The sequence below is a fragment of the Eleutherodactylus coqui genome, chromosome 1 (assembly GCF_035609145.1).
Source record: "Eleutherodactylus coqui strain aEleCoq1 chromosome 1, aEleCoq1.hap1, whole genome shotgun sequence".
Lineage (NCBI taxonomy): Eukaryota > Metazoa > Chordata > Amphibia > Anura > Eleutherodactylidae > Eleutherodactylus > Eleutherodactylus coqui.
The window spans coordinates 91,727,245-91,752,121 of NC_089837.1; the positions used below are offsets into that span (position 1 = coordinate 91,727,245).

At 41.4% G+C, this 24,877-nt stretch overlaps 1 protein-coding gene across 3 annotated transcripts in view; it reads right to left on the bottom strand.

Moving 5' to 3' along the window:
• EPHB1 (EPH receptor B1) overlaps nt 1-23,505 on the bottom strand; it is a 353,248-nt gene extending 329,743 nt beyond the window's left edge. For 2 of the 3 annotated variants that reach the window (XR_010791585.1, XM_066598091.1), the window contains exon 1: nt 23,036-23,505. Coding sequence is in view for 2 of the 3 variants with exons in the window: in XM_066598091.1 (XP_066454188.1) it covers nt 23,036-23,093 (58 nt within the window). In the remaining variant the exon portion in view is untranslated. The remainder of the gene's footprint in view (nt 1-23,035) is intronic. The other variant, XM_066598092.1, reaches the window with a different exon arrangement.
• Nucleotides 23,506-24,877: the final 1,372 nt, after the last annotated feature.

Here is a 24,877-nt window from a genome sequence, read left to right on the forward strand (position 1 = left end):
CAAAGTTGCTTCAATTTTTTATATTAGATGCAGTTGAATAATAAAAAAAATAGTTTCAAAAGTGTGTGTAGCCTTTTAACACATTATATTCTTCACAGTATGTTCAACTCCCTAGCAGGATTACATTAGTTCCTTAAACACAAAACACATCTGGACGGAGGGGCCAGGTGTTAAGACAGACAGACCCTTTGGAAGCCTAAGTTACATTTTATTGTTTCTTCTCTACATGATTTCCCAACTTACTTCCTAAACTCTTTATGAACCACATGCATTGTGTTTTTGTAGCTGGGATTACCCCATCCCTATGGACAATGGCCTCATCTTCCTGTTCCGACATTGGCTGTGAGCTTGGACAGATGTCCTCAGTTCCTGACCACAGCTTTATTCACTCAAAGGCAATTCATTTGTATGCATTTAGTAATAAGTAGAGTGATAACACATTATATAGTAGCATGTTATATTTTCAGCAATTCTCATTCAACAAGTGGCCGTCAACTTCTGACTCTCTTCATTCAATATGAAAATCTTTAAAGCCGTAGCTTTCTAAAGACCCAACATTGAAGCATCACCGTCACCTCCACTTCTATAAAATGTTTTAAAGAGGTCCTCAAGTATTAATATCCTCTGAAACATCCTGAACAAAGATATCCGGAAGGCTGAACCGTTCAGCTCTGCAGCACTAAAGTCAGAGATCTCTTAAGGTTTCTTACATATGGAATTAAGGAACCATTGTCTACTAGCAGCATTGCTAGGGACAACCATACAGAGGCACAAAGTGCCTTTGGATCCACAGTGTGGACCCAAGATATTTTGTGTGCCACCATATTGACATGCAGAGGCGTAACTTGAGGCTGCTGGGCCCTGATGCAAAATCTGGATCTGGGCCCCCAACTATAAGGCTTCATTGATATTACCGATGTGCAAAATGGGGAAAAGAGATTTTATTGGCCCCCTAAAGCTCCTGGCCCCGGGTGCGACTGCACCACCTATAGTAACGCCCATGCTGACATGATCTGTTTTTCCATACTGAATTAAAATCTTCCAAATTCAATATGACATCATTGCCTGCTGCTGAGAGTACATAGGGAATACCATTGAACAAACTTTAAATTGACATGTAACATCTAAAAACTTTGAAAACGTCATGTTAAAGCTGTGCTCCCAATTGTGGTAGAACACTTAATTACTGCTCCGTGTAAACAGAAGGTGATGAAAGTCAATATTGGGAATACCCCTTTAAAGGGAACCTGTCAGATCCCCTAAGCTGCCTGGGCTATGGGCAATAGGATATAGTGGCAGACATGCTGATTTCAGAGGTTTGTCACTTATACCGATCAGTTTGGTGGTTTTGAGAATCTTAATCTTGAAACTTTGCAGTTCTGGACTGAAGAAGAGTCTAATGAAGTATATTCATATACGCACACTTTCCCCTTCCTCCAAATGCTGATTGGCAGGTACTTCTATGTTACTGTGCACATGGAGGGACCTGTCAATTATTGGAGGGAGGAGGAAAGTGGGGGAAAGTTTGCATATATGAATATACATGAGCTTCATTGGACTCATTTCTAGTCTAACCCTGCAAAGTAAGAGTCGCAAAAACTGATTGGTATAAGTGACAAACTGCTGAAATCAGCTTGTCTGTCACTATACCTGGCTATGCGCAGCCCAGGCCGCTTAGGGGACCTGACAGATTACATTTAAATAAAAACTGCCTATTTATTGTGATAAGTGTAAAATTAAAGTTTTTTACTTTGGAAAAAATTACCTTAATATTTTCAATAGCAACTGATGCGTTACACGTCAAATCAAAGTTTGTATCATTGTGGCATGTAATATGTTAAATGACACGTTAAAGTTTGCTAGATCTGTACATACAGTACATGACCTTGGATACTGGCTATACCATATACTCTCCATTACATGAAATGGATAAAACTGTAAATCGTAATAGCAGGAAACTGTTACAACACTTAATGGGGTTTTACCATGAAAACAAGTTATTCCCTATCAACAGGAAAGGGGATAACTTACTGATCGGTGGGGGTCTGATTACTGGGATTCTGAGAACGGGGGTCTGTGCATTCCTGAATGGAGTAGCATTTACACATGCATGATGAACGTTATCTGGGGTAGTTTCACTGAAATTAATTGAGCAGAGCCGCTCTAGAGCCCTATTTACAGGATTGGTGGGGGTCCCAATGGTTCGATCTCCACCAATCTGGAAGTTACCCCTTAGCCACTGGATAGCGGATAACTTATTTTCATGGTAAAACACCTTTAAAAGTTATTTACTGTCATGTTGAGCATATTGTATAACTAATACCTAAAGTGCCCCAGTTAGGACTGTCTGGAATGAAGAGATCATGTTTTTCTGGGATGTCATGTAAGTGAATTTATAGAATTTAGTTATGCAGGAAAATGCTAAACTAATAAGGAACATTTCCGTGGGAGCCGCTGACATACTGTATGTACATACAAAAGTGATGGCGTAATCGATCCCCTCAAGCAGTCAGTACAAGTGCAGCGAGGCTTCTTTGTGTAAAACATTTCAGATCAGAGGAGGACAAATGTCACCGTACTACAGGGTAAAAAGTGAGAATGCCACTGATGAAAGGAAGAAGTGTAGTGCATGTGACAGTACTAATTAGTGCGCTGCGCCCAGCGCCCACAGGGGGCCTTACATTATTACAGTCTACACAAAGGAAGGCAGCCAGACAATGGTGTGTAGCTGAGAAGGGGTCAGTGGTACCAGCTCAGGATGAATGTCGGCTGTCTGTGTCATGTTATTGGAAGGTGAGGGATGTTAAGAAAATAAAACAACATTTCAACACCCTCAGAACCAAATCCATTTTACTGACAACGGAGGGAGACAATTAGCAGAGTTCAAAGGGTCCATGTCTGTCAGATAATTCTACCAGGGAAAAATCCCCCAGCTGCATCCAGATAACGCCAGGAAAAGTGGAGGAAAAGAAAAACAAGCAGCGTTTCCTGTGCGAGTGTACAGAACGAAGCCTTCGTTTGGATGCTTCTTGTAGCAGAGCTGAATTTGGCTTTTAGGTTTTCATGGCTCATAATTTTTTTCTAGCTCAATGACTCACTCAAGTTGAGGTTTCGTAGTGGCCTAGAGTTAGTGGGGCCGCTTCATGAGACAGAGACAGAGAGAGAGACAGAGACAGAGACAGAGAGAGAGAGACACGCTGGGAGCAGGATCACACAGATAACTTGGGCTGTGGATTATCCAGATATCCTGAGAATCCTCCCTGTTGCACCACTCTACCCTGTTGTACCTGTACCAGAACTGTTTATTTGAATTGGAGTTTGGAAAGTTACAGTAAACTGACAGAACCGACCATTCCTGGTTCTTGTTCCAAAAGTTGCCCTGTGTATGGACTACTTTATTTCACCTTGAAGATTCACCGCAGAGGACGGAACAATGGTGTCACGTGTGACAACTGAACTTGAAGTAACCCCCAGTTACTACCCCTGCAATCTCCCCCAGGAGTTACTTGGTCCGATCCCGAGCTACCCCCTGGGGGAGGAGATGGTAGACCCTCGTGACAAGGCCTTTCTCTACCCCGTTGTCTCCTGAGCTGTGGGTCTGCTCCTCGGACATTGCAGTTTACCTGCAGTCCTATGAACACCAAGAAGGAGCCACTACTGGGGGACTATTACTATTGGCCCACTACTCGTGGCATTACTACTTTTGGGGCCACTATTGGGGTCATTATTACTACTGGCAGCACTATTACCACTAGGGATGTTATTACTATTGGGCTACTACTGGGAGCACTATTACTATTGGGGTCATTATTACTACTGGCAGCACTATTAAGACTAGGGATGTTATTACTATTGGGCTACTACTGGGAGCACCATTACTATTGGGGTCATTATTACTACTGGCAGCACTATTACTATTGGGGGTGGTATTACTATTGGGCCACTACTGGGGGCACTATTACTATTGGGGGTGCTCTTACTATTGAGGCTACTACTGAGGGTGCTCTTACTATTGGGGGCACTACTGAGAGTGCTGTTGCTATTGGGGCCACTACTGGGGGCACGCTTACTATTGGGGGCACTATTACTACTGAGGCCACTATTGAGAGTGCAGTTACTATTGAGGCCACTACTGAAGATGCTCTCACTATTGGGGCCACTACTGGTTGCGCGCTTACTCGTTGCTGCCACTAGAATAACAAAGACAAAAACTTACGTAGGGATATGCCACACCCCTAACTAAACCGCCTCTTACCTGGGGCGGCATTTTTCTTTTGCGAGAAAGGTGGCAACCCCCAATGATATCCCATTGAGTTTCGGCAAAAGACAAAACTTAGCTCTGCTACCTCTGTACATCTGAGTCCAGCTGGCCCCTCTTTATAAGTAAAATATGCAAAGAATGAATTCTTACATTACCAAAGCAATTCCACAAATATGCCAACACAGTGGAGATATATAGGAAATTATTGCAAGGGCTTATGGGTAATCATACACATATTACTAGAAATCCCTTACCTGATTCTTAGAAATGCACTGCCCACATCTCAAGCACTATGCCAAACCACAGAAATACCACAACCACATCTTGTAATACTATACCAATTCACCGGTAGCGTTCCAAGCCCCTGGGGTACATGCACCACAAATATGCTTCTATATAATTCACTGTACTGGCAGAAATTCTGTGCCCATATCTATGAATAATTAGAAAAAGGTTATCTAGCAAGAGAACGCGGAACACAAAGCAGCACTCTTAGTATACGCTACAAATTCTGCGTAAAATGCCTCCAATGGAAAAACCGTGCACCAAGAAGCACCGTCACATTGCTGGGCAGCCAGAGTAGCTTAGGCCTCATGCACACTGGCGTACGCAATAATGTTCTATTACAAATGCCCCGTTTTCCCTGCATGTGTATGCACATTTTTTCTGCATATTTCGTTGCACATGCAGATTTTTACATCTGTGTTTCATCCATGTTCACTGTGTTTTTCACACGCCCCAAAATAATGGAAAAAGAAATAGCGCCATGTGGCCCAATTTATGTAACTTTTTCTCCCCAGTGCCTCTTGGCAACATGCATAAAAAAACATAGTAAATACACGTGCAACTGTGTATTTGCTACATTTTTACGTGATCCCACAGACTGTAATGGGCCATGTCATTCATCATATGGACTCAAATTTTGGCATGCTGCAATTTTTTACGCAGGTACAAAACGCACATCCAAATGCAAAACAATGGTGTTACATGCTGTCTGGATTACATATATGAATGTGAGGCTTATTTTCTGACCATATTAAGTCTTATTTTTTTTGGATGTAACATGGACAGCATAGAACATCATAATTATTAGTGCATTCAGATGCATGTTTTTTTCTGCTAGTATGTCCAATTTTGGTCTATGACATGGACCTGAAATCACCCGTTGAAGTCTATAGGATTGCAGAAAAACAAAGCAAATAAGCCATTGAATGTGTAAGCATTTGGGTCTTCTTGCATTTTTATCGTTTTTTTGTTACACATGTAAAAAATGCAACACGGAAGGGAAAAACAAAACCAAACAAAAAACACATATGTATCAAAACCACACGAAATATGCACACACACGCAGTGGAAATGGTAAATTCTTTATGGCTCAAAATTGCATATGCATGAGGCCTTAAAGCTCCTGGGACCCAGCTGTGACTTGACAATTATAGTATCATTGCCCTTTTAGGGCTTTTTCAGGCAAGCATACTTTAGCGCATTTTTGCACATGGAAAACGCAGAGAATAGAACCCACTGATTCGAACCAATTGATTTTTTTGCTTGCGTATTTCTTGCGACTGTACAAAATTAGTACCTGCCCTATATTGTGTAGCAAACACTCGCAGATACGAATTGCGAATTCTGCGAGCAGAAGAAAACTCACAGCATGCTCTATTTTACCATGGAATCCGCGTAGACAGCCTCCATACAAACAAACATAAGACAACCTCTGTACTGCGCATGATCGCCTGCGAGCCTCCGTGGTCATGCGCAATACAGTAAAGTGCCATACACAGGGTCACTGGCCAGGATCACAGCTGGAATCCGTTGCGGGCCAACGCACGCGGAATCCGACCTGCTAGTGCGAGTTCGGCCTGTAACTATATGTTACTTTATTCAAGGCTTACGGTTTACAAGTATATTTCTAAAACATATTTAATTACAATTATATCTATTACATCTTTATTCTACTGTTAAGGTGATTATCTGTAAATCTGTTCTTGGCAGTCAAAATCTGAGCACAAATTTGGAATCAGTGCCCAAAACTCTATAAGAAACAATGAAAATTTTGTCCAAACCTCCCCTCCCCCCCCCAAAAAAAAAACCCCGAACATTGTTTTTGTAGCACAGTGTAACTAGATGTGTGTATCAACATGAAGAGCAACATATCCACAGCATTGCAATCTGTCACGGGGAGAATTTCCTGAGCGGCAGACGCCTGTGGGATCGTCAGACACCTACAAGCCGTTGAATCTGCCGTAAGATAAACATGCTTTGTTTGAACAGTTCACAGGAAATCTTTAAGACTATCTGACCTGGATGTCTACATTGTGCAGAGCCGAAATGCTTACTTGACATTTCTTTTTTTTTCTACTTAGCAAAACCACTCAGAAATCCTGGCCAAATATTTCTTAAGCCCACCGAGGCATCGTGCTATTTAAACATAACCTGTCACCAATCCCTTCCTATGCTTTCCGAGGCCTCTGATGTCCCCAATCTTGGACTCTAACTGGTACAGATAATAGTAATTTTAAAGATTGATGCTGCTTCAGCGAAAAATTGGCTGCTGCTAGATTTCTCAGAATACGGTTTCTTAGATTCACACAGAAATAATTGCCTCTTCCCAAACAAGGCACTGACTGCACCAGAAAACTGCCGTAGCAGCGTTACCTAAAATGCAATTTCATCTTAATTCATCTTCAGTCATGTTGTATGGATTTCAGAAGATGACATTGGTGGTGGTGGGGGTGGGGTGGGGGGGTGGGAGGGGTGCACTTTTGGAATGTAGGGATTGTTGTGTTCTGTAGAGTCCCTAAAGCCCACTGATATCATTGGGGATTTCCATCCTTCAAAACATCACACACAATGTTCACTATATGTAAAAACTGGGATTTTCTTTGCTTGAGCATTTTATAAAAAACACAACAGTCTCTTTTTGGGGGAAATGGTGGGAGAACGGATTTACAGTACTTGACTGATGCCATCTCCGGTCTACATGGTATCAGAAAATGAATTTTGTTCGAATTCCTCTTCACACTGTTTTATGGCCTCACGCAACAGGAGATACTGCCAAGTTTTCTCACATCTTGGTCTAATATAGACCTGAGGTGAAAACCTGCAGAACCTTAGACAGATGGATTGCTAGGAATTTATATAAAACTCTATGAAGAGCAAGCTGACTGATCCAAATGACAAATGATGGATTCATATATGTCCGATGATCCAAAGCCACCCCCAGATGACAACACCGGATGACAGAAGTTAAATTAGTAGACCCCTGGTGTCCCTTCCCGCACTCTATAGCCTCAAATGGGGTAGTCGTCAACTAGCTGGATTGAAAAACTCGGCAGTTAACATTTTTTGGATCCTGCACAACCATAACACACATGGGTGTGTGCATGAGGTCATAATCAAGCACCTTATCTGAACCTGTTTTATTAATCCCATTTTTATAGCAATACGTTGAATTATTGTATTGTATGTTTTGCAAAATATGCCATAGAACCCCAACAGTGATGCAAAAGTTTTTTTTTTACTTTTCACATTTGTTAAATTTTCCCGAAAGAGGGGCTAAAAATTATACTTGCTTAAATATGGAAGAGTGCGTTCTCTACGTCTCGCATTGCATCATTGCTAGTGCAAATCCACTGATGCGAGAAAAAAAATGTACATTTCAGGGCACAAAGCAAATAAAACATTCAATGTCATGCCTGTTTGCTTCCCTTTTATTTCAGGCAACATTCATCTTTATTTTCTGGTAATCTTCAAATCCGATCTTAGCCACAGGGGCCCATAAAACAAGCATGACATCTCTGACAGCAAATGTTTAATGAGCATAAACTTGATTCTAGTCCAAATGTGCTAAGAAGCCTTCAAATGATTTCCTCTTTGCCCTTTCTCCTCCTCATCATTACTAAATATATTACGTTCCTTCAACATGGAATTAACCCTTGTGATACCATAGTGAATTCTTCTGATGGTCTTTCCTTAAATCCCCGCAGCAATTAACATTAGTGAAGTATGTAGCCCTTGATGAGATGGCCTCATGGGGACCATCAGATGATTCCAGGTACATTTGTCTTTTATTAATGATACTCATGGACTCATTCAGAAAACCTTCACCACAGTTATCTGAAGTTAGGCCAAGACATCTGCAAATGTGGAGGAAACAGTTCTATTCCCCCTCTTAAACTAAGATTAAAAAATATTTCTCTAAATGTTAAGTAAAACATTTATTCACAAGTCGTTCGAATAATTTTCCAAGTCTTTCTATTCTCCGCTACTCTACATATCAAGATCACTTGGAGGGAAATCCTAAACACTCGCTAATAGTTACAAAAGATAAAATGGAAAAAAAGCTATAGAACATATAAATGTCACAAGTATATCCATCCACGCATTTAGCTAGGCTGCTGGAGCCGGTAGAGACTGCATAAAACCCACCACTAGGCCGGATCCTAGGATATCAAACCTAATGCAAAAATGCAGTTAAATGTGTTCCAGCACTTAAAACAAAAAAAACCAAAAACTTTATGATATATATCCATGTTAAATCTATAGAAACCTACCACAGCGCTGTGAAAAACCCAAGATCCTACGTGTTTCGGCTGAAATTAGCCTTACTCATAGGCTTACTAATTTTCAGCCGAAACACATTGGTTCTCCTGCTGCTCTTAGGGTTGTTATAGGCTTTTATAGATTTGATGTGGGTCTAATAAAAATTTTTGGCTTTAAGTTCTGGAACACATTTATCTACATTTTTGCATTACGTTTGATCCCCACAAATAGTAACAAATGTGTAAAACAAACACCATGAATTTAATATTTCACACAAGACTGAAAAATACCACTAAATACCAAATCCTTGACATCTCTGCCAAGTAGAGCCAAAATAGTGTACTACAGTGTTAGCCAGAAAAAAATCTAGGAGAGGTTAAATACTCATGTACAACAAAAAAAAATTACAAAAATATTATAGAGGTGAGACCTTTATTGGTTAACCGAAAGGATTATGGATGCAAGCTTCCAAAGCTACTTAAGGGGAACCTATCATCAGGTTTATGCTGTCTGAAACACAGGACGCATCAACCTGGGATGGGTATGCCCATTGCACCTATGCAAATTAGGCATTGTGACATTTCAGAATAAACCTACTTTGAAGTCAAACTCGGAACAGAGTCCTTAAGTCAAAGAGGCGTGCCACGCCGACCTTTCAATGCCTGCATCATGCAGACTGACAGCTCTCTACCTGCTTATGTATAGGGAGAAGAGCTATCACTCTGCATGCTGTAAGCGAGGAGAGGTCGGTACGGCCCACCTCTGACTCAAGAGCTCCAGCCTGCATCAAACTTTAAAGTGTGTTTGTTCTGAATTGGACATACCTGTCCTGGGTTCATGTTTCCTGTGCTTCGGGCAGAATGAATCTGGTGTCAGGTTCCTTTAAGGTCTCATCATCAGGCTATGTCTGATTATAACCAAGGGAACACATATATACATAATAGAACATAGTGTGACTAATTTACAGTATATTTAACCCCTTAAGGACACAGCCCTTTAAAAAAAAAAAAATATATATATATATATATATATATACACACACACATATATATATTTTTCTCCCCACTTTTAAAGAATCATAACTCTTTTATTTATCCATCCATGCAGCTGTCTGAGGGTCTATTCTTTACGGGATGACTTGCACTTTTCAATATATATTTTTTTGGTGACAGTGACCAAAAAAACGCAATTCTGGCATTTATTTTTGTAATGAAGTTCACCGTGCGGGTTAAATAATGCATTACTTTGATATCAGACTTTTACAGACACAGCTATACCAAATATATTTTAGTTTTTTTTAAATTATAAATATGACAAAAGTGTTTTTTTTATTACCTTTTTTTAAAAATAATTAATAAACTAATGTATACATTATTTTTGAAGTCCCCAAAGGCAACAACAACTTAGTTTGATCGCTCCTGCAGTATGATGTAATACTATAGTATTATATCATACCGCGATTTGACATGCCTATTTGGCATGGCTTGATAGGCAATCTGTATTGACAACCCTGGGGGCTTTCGGAAGGCCTCCGGCTGCCATGGCGACCACATGGCACACCGCGATCTCAGGGAGCAATAGGGGGACGTTCAGGACCCCTGAACATCGATCGGGGCATTTAAATCCCGCTTTTAGAATTGATAGTGGCATTTTAAAGGGTTAACATCTCCAATTAGTGGCGGTTCTGATTGGAGATGTTGCAAGCAGGTGTCTGCTCTAACAAACAGCCGGCACCTGCATTCTATGGAGCGGGATCAACCCCCTATTCCCATTCATACAAACTATGACGTAACTGTATATCATTGAGCGTTAAGGGGTTAAATGTCTGTTATACATGAGTATTTAACATTACAAAGTTGCTAAGTAGTTATGCAATGATAAACCCCTCACCTTATATCACTGCATAAAATGAAGAATAGTAATTCTTTCTTCTAGAAACAGTGCCACACTTGCCTATTGGTTGTGTCTGGTATTGCAACTTATCTCTATTATTATCAACTTATTCTCTAAGTGAATACCACACAGGGTAAAGACAAGTATTATGCCATTTATGGAATCCCATGCTGTCAATTTTACAATAATTCTGGTCAACCACTTTAAATTATTGTATGACATATCATAGAGATAATCTGGAGGGGCTTTAACAAGTGGAATCCCACCAATGCTCGAATAAAACAGGCCACAGAGTCAAAGTTAACTTTGATTCTCCAACACCAATATGTATTGGAAAACATGACATCTGATAAAGACTACAACTGGTGACTTGCTTGTATGTAATCTGCATCCTATCATAGCTTCCCTTAGTATCTACAAACAAGTAGGAAAAATGAGTTAGGTGACTGCTCCTAAATAGGTCATGTTTTTATATAATAGGTTGGGAATAGGAATGGTCTTTCAATTGTTTTATGCTTCAACATAGTGGATATGAGACAGGTCTATATCAGTGTATGGACTATTAAGATGGGTATGAAATCACCAACTTTGTCCTAGACTTATCTCATAGCATGCTGAAGACAACAGCGCAGAATTATCAAAACTGTATGGAAGGAAAAAAAAATTCAAAAATTCACAACACAGCTTTCATTTTACCACAGCAATTTAAGAAATGAAAGCCGAGCTCTGATTGGTTGCTATTTTCTTTGAGTCAGTTTTAATAAATGAGGCTTCACATGGCCATATTGAGAGTTGCGCCAACTCAGGTGCAACTGATATCAACACTGCACATTGCATGTCCTATGGTTCTCCATGAAAATGGAGACATAGGACATGCAGTGATTTTTTTTCACATGGACCATCCATCACATGGACCCATGACTTTGCTTAAGACACCCATCTACTCTACTGAACCTGCCTGAGAAGGGGGACAATTTTTGTAAATTTTTGTAGGAGTGCCTGAATCCTATTTTGTTTGTTTATGGACAACCAACAATTCCTTATTTTCTTAGAACCTTACTTGAATGTAAAAACATCCTGAAAGAAACCCAAAGTCCTCTTCTTAATGTTCATCAGTTTCATAAATAGAAAAAGTATACTAATTCCTCCTCCTATGGCATCCACCTACATGAAACTGTAACAAAAGGCCATATTAACCAAGCCCACGGAAAATGTGCCTGGCTTCAGTATAATCTCATAAACAAATTCTATGCATTCATTTTATATGTGTGTCTATGGAGCAGGATGGAAATAATGACAATTCAATGCAATTTAGCAAGAAAAAAGAAATAAAGAGATTATGTTGTGACCTGTTACATAGTCCCGCTTTGTGTGAGAGGTTGGAGAGTTCCTAAGTATATTTCATTTTATAAATAGGCATCTTTATCTGAGCTTTAAAAAGGTGCGTGCCTCTCAGATCCCCACTGCTCGAGACGCATGGTTCCTGTCGGGGACTTAACAAACGCAACATATGCTTTAAGAGCAGCCGATGCATGTAATGAAAGAAGCCCTGAGGAGCTGAAAAGTGAAGAATAGAGAGGGGGATGAAGAACGGGGAGAGAGAAAGTTATAGGGCGGAGAGGCAATATTCAGAGGAGAACTAAAAGTTAAAGAGCAACAGAAGAAAACTGAGCAAACTGGAAAAGACACTTAGAACATTCTCTAAGAAACATGTAACCCTCTATGGCTATGTTCACATCATGTTTGTGCTGTCTGCTTAACGTACATGGAAGACCACCTGGCATGCAAGTTTAATGTATCGGTCTGTAGGTCTCCACTAGCCCAACAAAGGCTAAGGCCTCATGCCCACGGGGAAAATAAAGGCTCCATGGAGAATCCGTAGCGGGTCCCTCCTGCCGCGCGGACATGAGGCATAAAATAACAATTACTCACCTCTCCGTCGCAGCCGTATCTACTTCCTTCGACCCGGCGGATGTGCACGGCACGCTGGCGGCGTGCCGGGCGCATGCGCCGGCCAGAGGAATAAGATCCGGCCACGACGGAGAGAAGATCAAGCCGCGAAGAAGGAAAGATCCAGAGCAGGTGAGTATATTCTGATTTTAGGTCTCCCGCGGATCCGGATGGCTTCCATAGGCTTCAAAAGAAGCCTGCCGGAGCCGTCCCCTCGGGAGACCCGCACGAAAATGAAGCATGTCCATTTTTTTTCATGCTCCATTTTTTTTCTAATTCACTTTTATTGACCATCCGCGGGTATTTATCTACCTGCAGGTGGTCAGTGCATCCCTATGGGATGCGGATCCGCGTGTGGGTGATCCGCTGCGGATTTTAATTATTATTTTGCCCATGGACATAAGGCCTTAAAGAATGTCCTTTTGCTCTGTATGGCCAGAATACATCAATGTATTGCATAAATGTTAAAAGGTAGTAGTGTAGTAGACTATGCTGTCCAGTTCCATGGAGTCCAGTTAAAAAAAAAACAAAAAAACAAATATACTTTGTGATATACATTGTTTTTTACATACAAACATATGGGCTGTAACAAGTTTCTGTTACTGTATGCATTGAGCCCTTTTCCCATTATTTTTGTCAAATGTACACCAAAACACAATGTGAACAGAGCCTGAGAAATACATGTAACCCTTCCAACCAGCAATAAAGCTGAGCTGCAATACAAAACACAGCCTATGAACAAGAGTGGCACTATTTCTAGAAGCCATATAGAGCATACAATCCCTTTAATGTATAAACTTCATCTGGTATTCTATAGTTCTGCTACCCTCGAAGTAGCTCCAAACTGAGCAAGATATGGGACTCCGAGCATCACGAAAAGGAATACATGGTGTAGATATGGGGAAGCAATGAAGAGTAGGTTTAAAAAGGTTTTCCTATTACGACATGAGTGGAACAGGTTACCACAGGAGGTGGAGAGTTCTCCTTCAATGGAAGTATTTAAACAAAGGCTGGACAAATATCTGTCTCGTATGATTTAGTGATCCAGCACTGAGCAGGGGTTGGACCCGATGACCCTGGAGGTCCCTTCCAACTCTACCATTCTAGGATTCTATGATCTATGATTCTATGACATTTGGCCCGTATTCAAAGTATAGGAAATAAACGTCTGATTGCTGGGGTTCTAACTGCTAGCACACTCAGCAGTTCTGACATCTACACATCCACATTTCTCAAAATGAATGGAGCAGTGGTGCACCTGTGTCACCAGTGCTCCATACACTTCTTATAGGGCGGAGGAAGTTTGCTGAGTTCATTGATCTACGGTCTACCTGTATCCCATAGAACTAAATGGAGTGGTGGTCCCAGCGATTCCAACATCTACACACCCTGATTTTTTTTTATATGAATCGAGTGGTGGGGCGCAAGCGGGACCACCACTCCATTTACTTCTATGGGCTGGTCAGACACCACCACCTCCACACATCTCAAACAGATAGTTATCCCCTCTTTGGCCGGGCTCACACAGCCGTATGCGGAATCTGACACGGAGGCCCACAGTGGATTCCAGCTGTGAATCCGGTTGTAACCCTACAGAACCCACAGAGCACAATGGGCTGTATGTCACGGATATCCATGGTATAATAGAACATGCTGTGTTCTATTCTTCGCAAGTGCATTATGCAATTCTGACCCACTAATGTGAGTGGCACTGCGTATTCCAATGGATCAATCGCTCGCAGAATCTGTAATTACTATCCAATCGCGTGAGACTTGCCTTCTGTGGCTAGTATTTGCAAATGTCATTAGTGGGAAAACACCTTTTAAAGAGCTTTACCAGGAGGCCTTCACCGAGTACAGCTAATGGTTTTAAAGAGTAGCGCCGATTCTTAAAAAAGGTAAAACCTATTCTAATCTCATACAACCCATTCAAGAATGGTTCACTTTCTTATTTAAATTTCACATTTTTTGTGTCCTCCTACAAACTAATAAATGGAAACCCTCCTCTATATTTATTTGAGCCTTCTAATAGATAAATATAATGCCAAACTGTAGTGAAGACTGACACATATGCAGGGTAGAAGGAAAGGGCAATGTGGTTCTGCACCACAGACAGATAAATATACGGTTATCTGAATACAGAACAGACCCGTCCCTCCAAGGAGTTCAGCACATATCCAACTGGAAGTAATATAAAGAATAACTGTTGAGTTACTTGAATATGAAAAAGCCTCCATTTTCTTAGCATGATAATTTTGTTCTCAGCAGATGGGAAGGGAAGTAATATAAAGTCCAGATGTCCAAATCAATAAAGATGCACGGTGGTTGGATGGCCAATGTACATGGCAAGGCGGACTAACTCATTCTTATCTAATTTCATAGAAAAATCTGTCTGCGCACCGCAGTAAAACACTTGATATGTCGATCTGTTTCAGCCCAGAATTTTCATTGCTTCGCTTACTCTTCACCGTTCGGCCGCTTTCAGATCAGCAGAGTTTCCTCCATATTTTGTCCGAGTTTTGCAGACTGTAATATGGAGCAAGCGTAAACCTATGTATATATTCACATATCCGTATTTTTCACGGCTGCATTTTGAGAACATAGCATGACCTATTTTTGTTCGCTTTTGCCTCCGTATTTGCAATAATTGGTATTAACTAATATTGGACAAATATGTATCAGTATTTGCCCTGAGGGAATAAAACCAGTGACAGCAATACTGATTAAACAATGATGAAAACACTGTTGACAAATGGTGTAAATGTCATCCGTATCGCCGCGTCCATATAACAGATCCATATTACGGACATGTTACAATTTGCTCATCTGAAACTGCCTTATCCACCGTTCTCTTTTGTCTTAGATTTAGGGCTTCTTCACATGGGATTTTGTCTCGTTATGTGACCGTGATAATCAGGATGGAGCGAAACCAAGCAATGACCGTAATTATATCACCTGCGCAATACTAAGGAAACCCTGAAAACATGACCTGTTACGATTCTTGAGGACTGAAGCTGAAAACCACCAATATAGTGCTACAATTTGCAGGCATGGCCACCAGCTTATCCCTCCTGCCAGCCACTGCACACGTCTGGCGCTGATCTTCAGCAGACACTCTGCTCCAGCATCTGCCCGCTCACTGACAGTGGCCTGGAATCAGAGGCGTAACTTGAAGCTCCTGGGCCCCAATGCAAAACCTGTAACAGGGCCCCCAACTATAATGCTTTATTCAGAGTACTGGGCTCCCTATATGGAGAAGAGAGGGCTTATGGGCTCCCTAAGGCTCCTGGGCCCGGGTGCAACCGCATCCCCTGCATCCCCTATAGTTACGCCCCTGCCTGGAATAAATGCATGTGCACATGGCGGCACTATTAAATGTCCAGTGTACAACTTACAAATTCTTGCCCTGTCAATCTGGTATTCTGGGCTATGTTTATAGTCGTTTGATCCGGCTTAATTTGCTATTTAAGAGTGTTCTGGTTCCCGACTTCGGCCATTCCCCAACTATCTTCCTGTCTTTGCTCCTGACCACAGAAAGCTTGCTATCCTGACTGTGCTTCTATCTACCCAAGGTCTCAGCTTCCAGTTCACACTCTCACGTGTGGCACTTAGGTCTGCAGTGGCATTAGCAGCCATATTAGCGTGACCTCTTCTACATCCCAATTGGTAGGGTTAAACAGTGAATACTGGAGTACCTCAGGTGTTGCCACTGGATTTGGGTTTAAGCCAAACTAGTGTGTAGCACAGTGGATCCACATTTGCTGGTCCAGAATTATCACTACCGTGGTCAATGCAAAGGTCTTTGACTGAATATTAAAAAGTGGGAAAATACTAACCAAACAAGAACAAAATATTCATAATGCTTTCAAATGATGGGTTATAAAGTATGAGAACGCTTAAGGGATCGATGATCCCCATTTATACCAATGTTCAGTACAGACTGTTAGTATAATAGATGGAAAGATACTGCAAGTTATTTCATTTTAGAATATTGGCATATCGTACTAGTTTAGTTAACAACAAGAAATGGAAAACTCTACATGGGATCACTTAAAGAAAATGCATATACTTAATGTTAATTATTGGCTTTAAAGGCTACTTGCCAGGAGGGAAATCCTAATGGCTTTCCAACCACAGAAAGTGAAAATACAGACAATAGTACCCTCTTATTGATTATATGTCACATGGGATGGGGGCTCAACATTCACTTCTCCTTCCATATGGTAATGAAAGACCACATTTATCATGTGTGAGAGAAGATCAAAATCTGATGCTTCTGAAGCACCATGCATGTATTCTATACAGTACTGGGCAAGCGGTTTAGGCAGGTGTGCAAAGTAAGAATGTTTATTCAAAAACAGAAAGCGTCTGCAGGATTCCAAATGTATTCTGCAGCAGGATGACCCCCTAAACATCCAGCCAATGTCATTACCAACTATCTTCAGAGTAAAGAAGAACAGGGAGTACTAGAAGCAAGGGGTTAGCTAAAGGCTCATGGGCCCAGGTGCAAAGGTTTATCATGGGCCCCCCAAACTTCTCTTAACCCCTTAACGCAGAGGCGAAACTTGAAGCTTCTTGTCCCCAATGCAAACCCCCAACTATTATGCTTTATTCATAGTACTGGGCTCCCTACATGGAGAGAAGAAAGGCCTTATGAGCCCCCTAAGGCTCCAGGCCCTGGGTGCAACGGCATCCCCTATAGTTAGGCCAGTGCCTAGAAGTGATGATATGGCACACAGAGCCCTGATCTCAACATCATCCAGTCTGTCTCGGATTACATGAAGAGACAGAAGGATTTCAGCAAGGCTACATCTATAGAAGATCTGCGGTTAGTTAATCAAGATGTTTGGAACAATCTCCCTGAGGAGTTAATTTTAAAACTGTGTGCAAGTGTATGTAGAAGAATTGATGCTGTTTTGAAGACAAAGGGCGGCCACAGACACTGTCTTCATTCAGCCTTACATACTATGTTTCCAAATACTGATGTGATTCAGATTTCTCTTTTATTCATTCACTTTGCAAAAAAAACCCAAAACATGTGTTTTTATATTAAACACTTCTATTTTTGAAAACATTCTTATGTTGCAGCATTCTTCCCACACTTGCCTTAGGCCGGTCTCAGACAACCGGATGTAAATTGCGGATTCTGCGAGCGTATGCTCTGCAGTTCAATCTAATGCATTGAATTACGCAGTACCGATCACACTATCATGTTAGAATTGAGTAATCCACGAGCGGAAAATAAAACGCTGCATGTTCTATTTTACTGTGTACATCCACGACATAGAGCCCATTGTTCTCTATGGTCATCAATATACCCGCAGGCCAGACGCAATTACATTGCATGTGGGCATCCGTGGCATTGCTAAGCGACAGTGCAAAAAATGTAAACGAAAAAAAAAGGCGGTCATGCGCAGTACAATTTCACCGCTATACGCGGCTGTACGCAGGGTCAAGGCCGGGCTCACAACTGGTAACCGCTGCGGGCCTCTGCAAGCGGGCTCCGCTTATGGCCGTGTGAACCCGGCCTAAAACTTTTTTACAGTACTATATAAGATATAAATAATGTATATACATAATGTGATTAATGTAATTACAGGGTTGTCATCGTGGCCTGATGGAGTGGGCCCCGCGCTCATCAGATCTAAATCCCCTGGGACTTCTACCTGTTGGGTGACGTCAAGTCCAGGGTTTATGCAGTGAAAATCCAGAATGTGGCCCAGATTTAACTGCGGATCCTGGATGCCTGTGCAAGCTCTTCTGCTCAGGTGTTGCTCTCAGTGCATCGTGAATGGGAGGATAGCCTTGATGACAGGGACTTAGATAAAGGCTCATGGGCCCCGAGTGCAAAAGTTTATCTTGGGGCCCCCCAACCTCTCTTAACCCCTTAACGCAGAGGCATAATGTAAAGCTCCTGGGCCCCAACTATAATGCTTTATTAATAGTACTGGGCTCCCTATATGGAGAAGAGAGGCCTTATGGGCCCCCAAAAGCTCCTGGGCCCGGGTGTAACCGCTTCCTCTATTGTTACGCCAGTGCTTGATGATTCAAAACAGTGAGCACATCATGCATATTTTTAGTGGATTGTCATTGTGTTCCATGTCATGGGAAATTTATCAATAACTTTGTCAGGAATAAAAAGTACGTGACATTTAATCACAGATTTAGATTCTTCATCAAATTCTCTATCAGACATATCTCACATGCCCCTTCCCATTTGAAACTATCAACTTTAAATGCCCCCAATGTTGGACACTGCCCCTCTCCGAGTTGCCCCCTTAGCAACATGCCACACACTGGATGGTGCTCTCAACTACCGATTTCTATTTATTCAGGTGTCTCCATATTATTATACCATGCTGTACATTACATATAACTAAAAATTCTCCTGCCATTGATTTTCCAAAATGCAAATCATGCTAGGAATCTCAGTGCTGGCAAATCAATTCTACCATCTTTCTCTCACACAGATGGCAGTAGGGTAGGTGGCATATGGCAGAGGCACAGCCATGGGTCTAGTAAACAATGCTAATGACAAGATCAATATAACATCAAATATCTGTTTCTCGACTTTTGATTACATTTACATCCAAATAGAGACATTTTAAGCTTCATGCACTTGCCGGAACGTAATCTGCTTGCACACTGTAATAAATCAGCAGCTAAAAAGCACGTGGAAGAGTTAATCTCCAATGACTGATCTGACCCATTTATAACAATGACATCTTAGGAGAAAATAAAGATTTAACCAAAAGGAATGACTACCCCTCTAAAGCAGTTATTATATTAATACTCCTGTCTTCAGCGGTGGTGAAATTATCAGATGTGGCAGAGCTGGTTCGTATATCATGATCGGTGGTTCGGGAGGTGAACCAATTATGTCACCATAGATAGCAAGTAGTCGCCATGGTGGGTGGCGATTGTTTACTGCAGTCAAGTACTATAGAAGAGATATCACAGCAAACAAGGAGCGGCGAAGGAACGAGAAGATATCAGTTAGGTAATAAGTATATTCGAAAGTTCTTTATTTTCCGTAATACACTCTAAAATAAGCATTTTCCAACCCCCGGTAAACATCAAACTTTTTAATGACACATTCAGCCCTGTTATATCTCAACTTGTATGAACCCGCTAATAAAAATGGGGAAAAACGGGGAAACCAATATTCTAATACTTGAAGAAGCGAGTTAAGTATATAATAACGGAGGGTTAAGACGTTCTTTCGAAACATAAGTATATTAGTTCCGTGCATAGTCTTCTGAATCTTTTGCTTTGGGCCTTGTTGCAAGCTGCTTACCCCTGCCCAACCCTTTCACTCAGCCGGCAATAAAAGGTTTGGAATACGCTAGAAGCCCAGAGAGTATTTTAGCAGCTAGATAGATAGTTCTATCATTTATCACATCCACTCTACGCTCCCTCTCACTCTGTGTCTCTGAGCCTCCCCGCTCTGTGCAATCTGTCCGCGCATTCTGCTGGGAGATTCAGCTCTTCCGTTGTGCGAGCCTCGCTCCTGTATTTAGAGACAGTTCTGTGCTTGCGCAGCTGTTCCCATTTGGACGAAGGTACAGAAAGCATTGAAGGAGCAGGCAGTGACAACATTACTACAATCAGATGAACATGGTCGTTATCTGACCAACCGCATCTATGGTTGTATGTATAATTTAATTGGGAGGAGGATGGCATGTTGTTTAACACTGTCCCTCTTGCTATTAGGCCAAATGTTGGCCAACGCATACGGAATGTTGCACGGTAGACGAATAGTAGCTATGACTAAGTTGACCTATCATCCATAAATGTCATAATTGTGTTGACTAATCTAGTAAAATATCGGAGCTGCCAGATCTGTAGAGGAATGGATCAGAACTATTGTTACATGGGCCCCATTGTCAACAGACACTGTAGACCCTTGAAGAGTATGTGCACCTTTAAGCATTGCCTCGATGAGACTGTCATGCCACAAGAGAAGAAGAGGAACATCGCTCACTGGACCACCACAACCCCCAAACATGTCATGCTCACAACCCCCACCTATCCATCTTCTTACATGTCCCAATGTTGTTTAAAGGTGCAGCTAACCTTTTGAGTCCAATTTAGCAAAATTGTTAGCCAAATTTGCCAATTTGTTATCTACCCACCATTAGTTAACATTGATCAGTTAACATAATCTGAGAAACACATAGCCCATTGTGTTCTATGAACTAACCAAATCAAGTGGAAGTATTTGCTCATCAGTTTAATCAAATAGTGGTCTAGTCCTTTGGATATCATTCATATTAGTCTACATATAACATATATCCTAAATATAACATTTTAAATACAAAAATATCTATTGGGAGCTTTGCCATCAAAGTTTTTGGTATTAATTTGATTGACTTCCTGCCTCGAGTAATGGAGTTATTTGCGAATACAATGGCAATTTTAATTGTAATGTTGTTGCTTTACTCCAGTTGTCAGATATGGTCCTTCCCCATAGATTTTGCCTCTAAATGTTTATGGGTCGGGCATAATTAATAACCTGCCAGCACACTCCAGCTGCTAAGGAAAGCACGGTTCAGTGCTGTATTACCCAGGGGCATGCATCAACGGGGTTCTGTTTTTCATAATCATAATATAAGTAAAATCCCTGGAAGGCATGTCATATATAGAGTATATACATATATAAAACGAGAACCAAATGGGAAAGAAATTTACAGCTCGAGTTAAATCCCAGATCCTTGCAGATCTGTTCACATTCATTATTGTTGCATGTTTATTGTCTCAAAAATCCATGTATTGTAGAAGCAGTGCCTAGCTCCAGGCTTTGCTTATGGTAATGTGTGTAATGTAACATGGTGCAGGGCTAAATCCTCTCTTCGGATATAAAATATGCATTTCTAGACTGATGCTATGATCCCGAAGAGAAGAAGGGCTGGGATTCGGTCAAACTCCTGGACATTATACTACCATCAAATAGCAGGTGCCTATTGGCAGTCAAAGACGGGCAAAGAGATATGAAGAGCCGATACTGGGTCAAATAAGGTGAAAATCAAAACTGAGAAATAGTAGCTGAAAAAAAATGTGCAAATGTATGCAAAAGAGAGATTGTAGCACATGCAAAATGAGAAAGACTATATGGGAGGAAGTGGTAGACTGCTAGACAGAGTAATAATGGACATAGAGTCTCCTAGTAAAAAAAAAGAGGAAGGAAATTTAGAAATTCAGGGGAGAGGGAGGGGAGGTAGAAATCGAGATGATGAAAGTGTTAAATCCAAATAGGTGATTTTAGAGAAGAATCAGATAGACTTTTTGAAGTGGGCACCAGTTGGGCAGGATGGCATAGATGCAGTGGTGGCACTAACTCTTGGGGTAGCAGCAGGTACGCTACTGTATGTGCCTGAAAGCTGCTGGTCATCGAGACACAGAGCAAGTATCTGTCAGCACCATCCTCCACCTCACCATCACCCTATGCTGCTTTTAAACAAAATCAGCACTGCAATGCAGCTCCATTCTTTTGGCAAGGCAAAGTGGATAGGAATAAAGCGGACCCGTGCTTTTGGGTGAGGAGGAGGGGTGGCGGGGGTACCAGCTTGGTACCAAGAGAGGCGTCTTGAATGGAAAGTGAGAATCTATAACCATCTGTAGGACACACAACAAAATCTATCAGTCAATACAGTCTCCACTGGCCAAAAGAACACATTGATTTAGCAGTAACATAAGGAGCCATCCATCTCCTTGCACACTTACATAAATGGCACATTTGCACCTCGTTTTTGCACCCCATCTATTTAATGAATGCATTTTTCTTTGAAAAGTGGCGGATAATGTGAGAAGAGTAGCAGACCACCTCTGAGAGTTCCCACCATCTCCTGATTATATTCTGTTATATGCAGCTGTGAAACAGAACATTTATTTTTATTAAAGAAAGCAGCCGGTGTCTGCACCACTCCATCTGTTCCATCCGAGCATCGATCAGGAAACTAATAATAATCCTGTAATTAGCACACACACTGTGATTAGTAATCTGCATTGTCTCCTCTACAGGAAAACTTAAGTACCTTGTTGCTTCTATATAACAGGTGCTTCCCATTGAGATCCATGTAAACACCTTCACTGCTTGCAACATAGTACAAAACAACATTAACTTTGTATTGGTGGCAACATTTAGCACCCTGCTGAGTATCTTCCCTGGGCAGAAGAGCTTGCACTCTACACCTGCATTAAGCTGACAGCTTCACCTGCTATCACAGATGTGATGCTTTCTCCTTCAGCATAACAATATATTGTAATTCATGGGATAAATTGAAAGTACGATTAAAAAAAGGTTCACGGATCATAAACACAGCCCCCCCAAATCTGACACAATTTAACTCTTTCATTGCATTTTTGCCATGTATCAGCTAGGCTTACCTTCCACAGCTTGAACTTGCCAAACCAGAGATAACAGCAGCATCCAGTTTAGTTCCATGTTGGGATGTAAAGTGGTTACTTTGTACCAAAAATAAACATAAAATGTTAATAATAACTAAAGAAACATAGTAATAACAATAAACTGCAGCCCAAAATCTTCAGGGTGCCCCCTCACAGCAATATTAAATCCTTATTTGGCATAGAATTGTCCAGTTGTCTTGCTGATGAGCATCATTTAAGTCCCGGGTTGGAGATAGATGCATTTTGCTGCACTGTATAGAGAGATGTGTGTGCATGCATGACAGCCAGTGTATCATCAGGGTGCACCAGGCAGGGGATGTATGCATAGATGTGTGTGCATGTGTGTGTGCATGTTGGTGTGGGGTGTGGGGGATTGTAATGAGGCTATCCCAGGTTCACATTGCAAGCAGTAGTAAAGTGTTCACTGAAGGAGCACAGGCACTGAGACTGAAAGGAGGGGGGGGGGGAGTGATCACCCCCCACTCACACAACTCTCCTCTTCCAAATCCCCCCTCCTTTTTCATCCTGTCTGAATTCTACACACCCCTCACACCTCCCAGCCAATCCTAGAGCACAAGGAACACGCACCCCCCTTCTCCAATCAATAGGAGCCCCTCCTTTCCCTGCTATTGTTGAAAGAAAATTACTTACATTGACCTGTAGAGAGAAAAAGCAAGACTTAGCTCGTCTGTGTGACACTGCCATCTAGTGGCCCTAACAGGTTACTGCGACAAAAATTTTGGCAAAGAGCTGGTTTACCAGGAAGAATAGGGAAATATGAATGCCTGGACTTTTACTGAGGTGAAAGCAACTTTATGTTAGTCCTTAAAGATCATCATCCTGTAACTAGTCTACCAGCAGGGGTGGACTGAGAATCATCATTACCCACTGGCAATCCAAGTTAGTCACAATAGGCCCTTTACTGGCTCTCATACAAGTAAAGTCTTGAAAGTATAACTGTGTTTCAGTGCTTAGCTTACAGGGACTTTCCCAGTTTTAGAAATGTCTCTGTGAACTTGCACAGGATCATGGGGGCAAGTGGATAATTTTGTTAGATTAGTCCCAGAAAGTGCTACATATCCTTATAGGAGCCAGGCTTCAAAATCTCTTGTTAGACCTCACTAATACAATTCTGACTGCATCAAGTGACCAGCGGAGGAGCTTACTATGTATGGATTTATGCAGCCCCCAATTGAACATAAAGCAACACTCTTGAGAAATCCTGCAGCCATTATGCTAGAAAAACGCAGTGGCCGAATCTAACCCTAAATAGTGCGGATTTAGCTGCAGTTTTAATTGTAGAGATGCTGCAGATTTTAGCCTTTGTATTTTAAGGGTGGTTTCACACGGGCGAGAAAATCATGCGATTTTCACCTAATGCGATAGTCAGTAAAAAAGCAGATTATGAAACCAATGATGTACAATGGTTTCCTTCCCATCTGCGATGTTTTCACTGATGTGATGTTGAGAGAGGAAAAAAGCGTGGCATGCTCTATTTTTCTGCGATGTGCGTTTTTTTTTATCTCCCATGTTTCTCTATGGAGCCTCCTTTTTATCGCGATGCAATGCGATTTTAACATTAGAGAGTCCTATTGACTTTTGAGATTAAAAAATCGCATGTTTTTATGTGGGTAGCAGCAATGTTATGCGAGATTTTTTTTTATTTTTTTTTTTTAAAACATTGCTGATGCCCAAAAATCGCCGGACCAAAGCCGCAATTTTCTTGTGGCAAAATAGTGATCGCCCATTTGAAAATAGCCTTAGGGTTTAATTCCAAAGCATAAATAGGGGTTTGGGTGAACTTCCACTTTGGTTCGAACT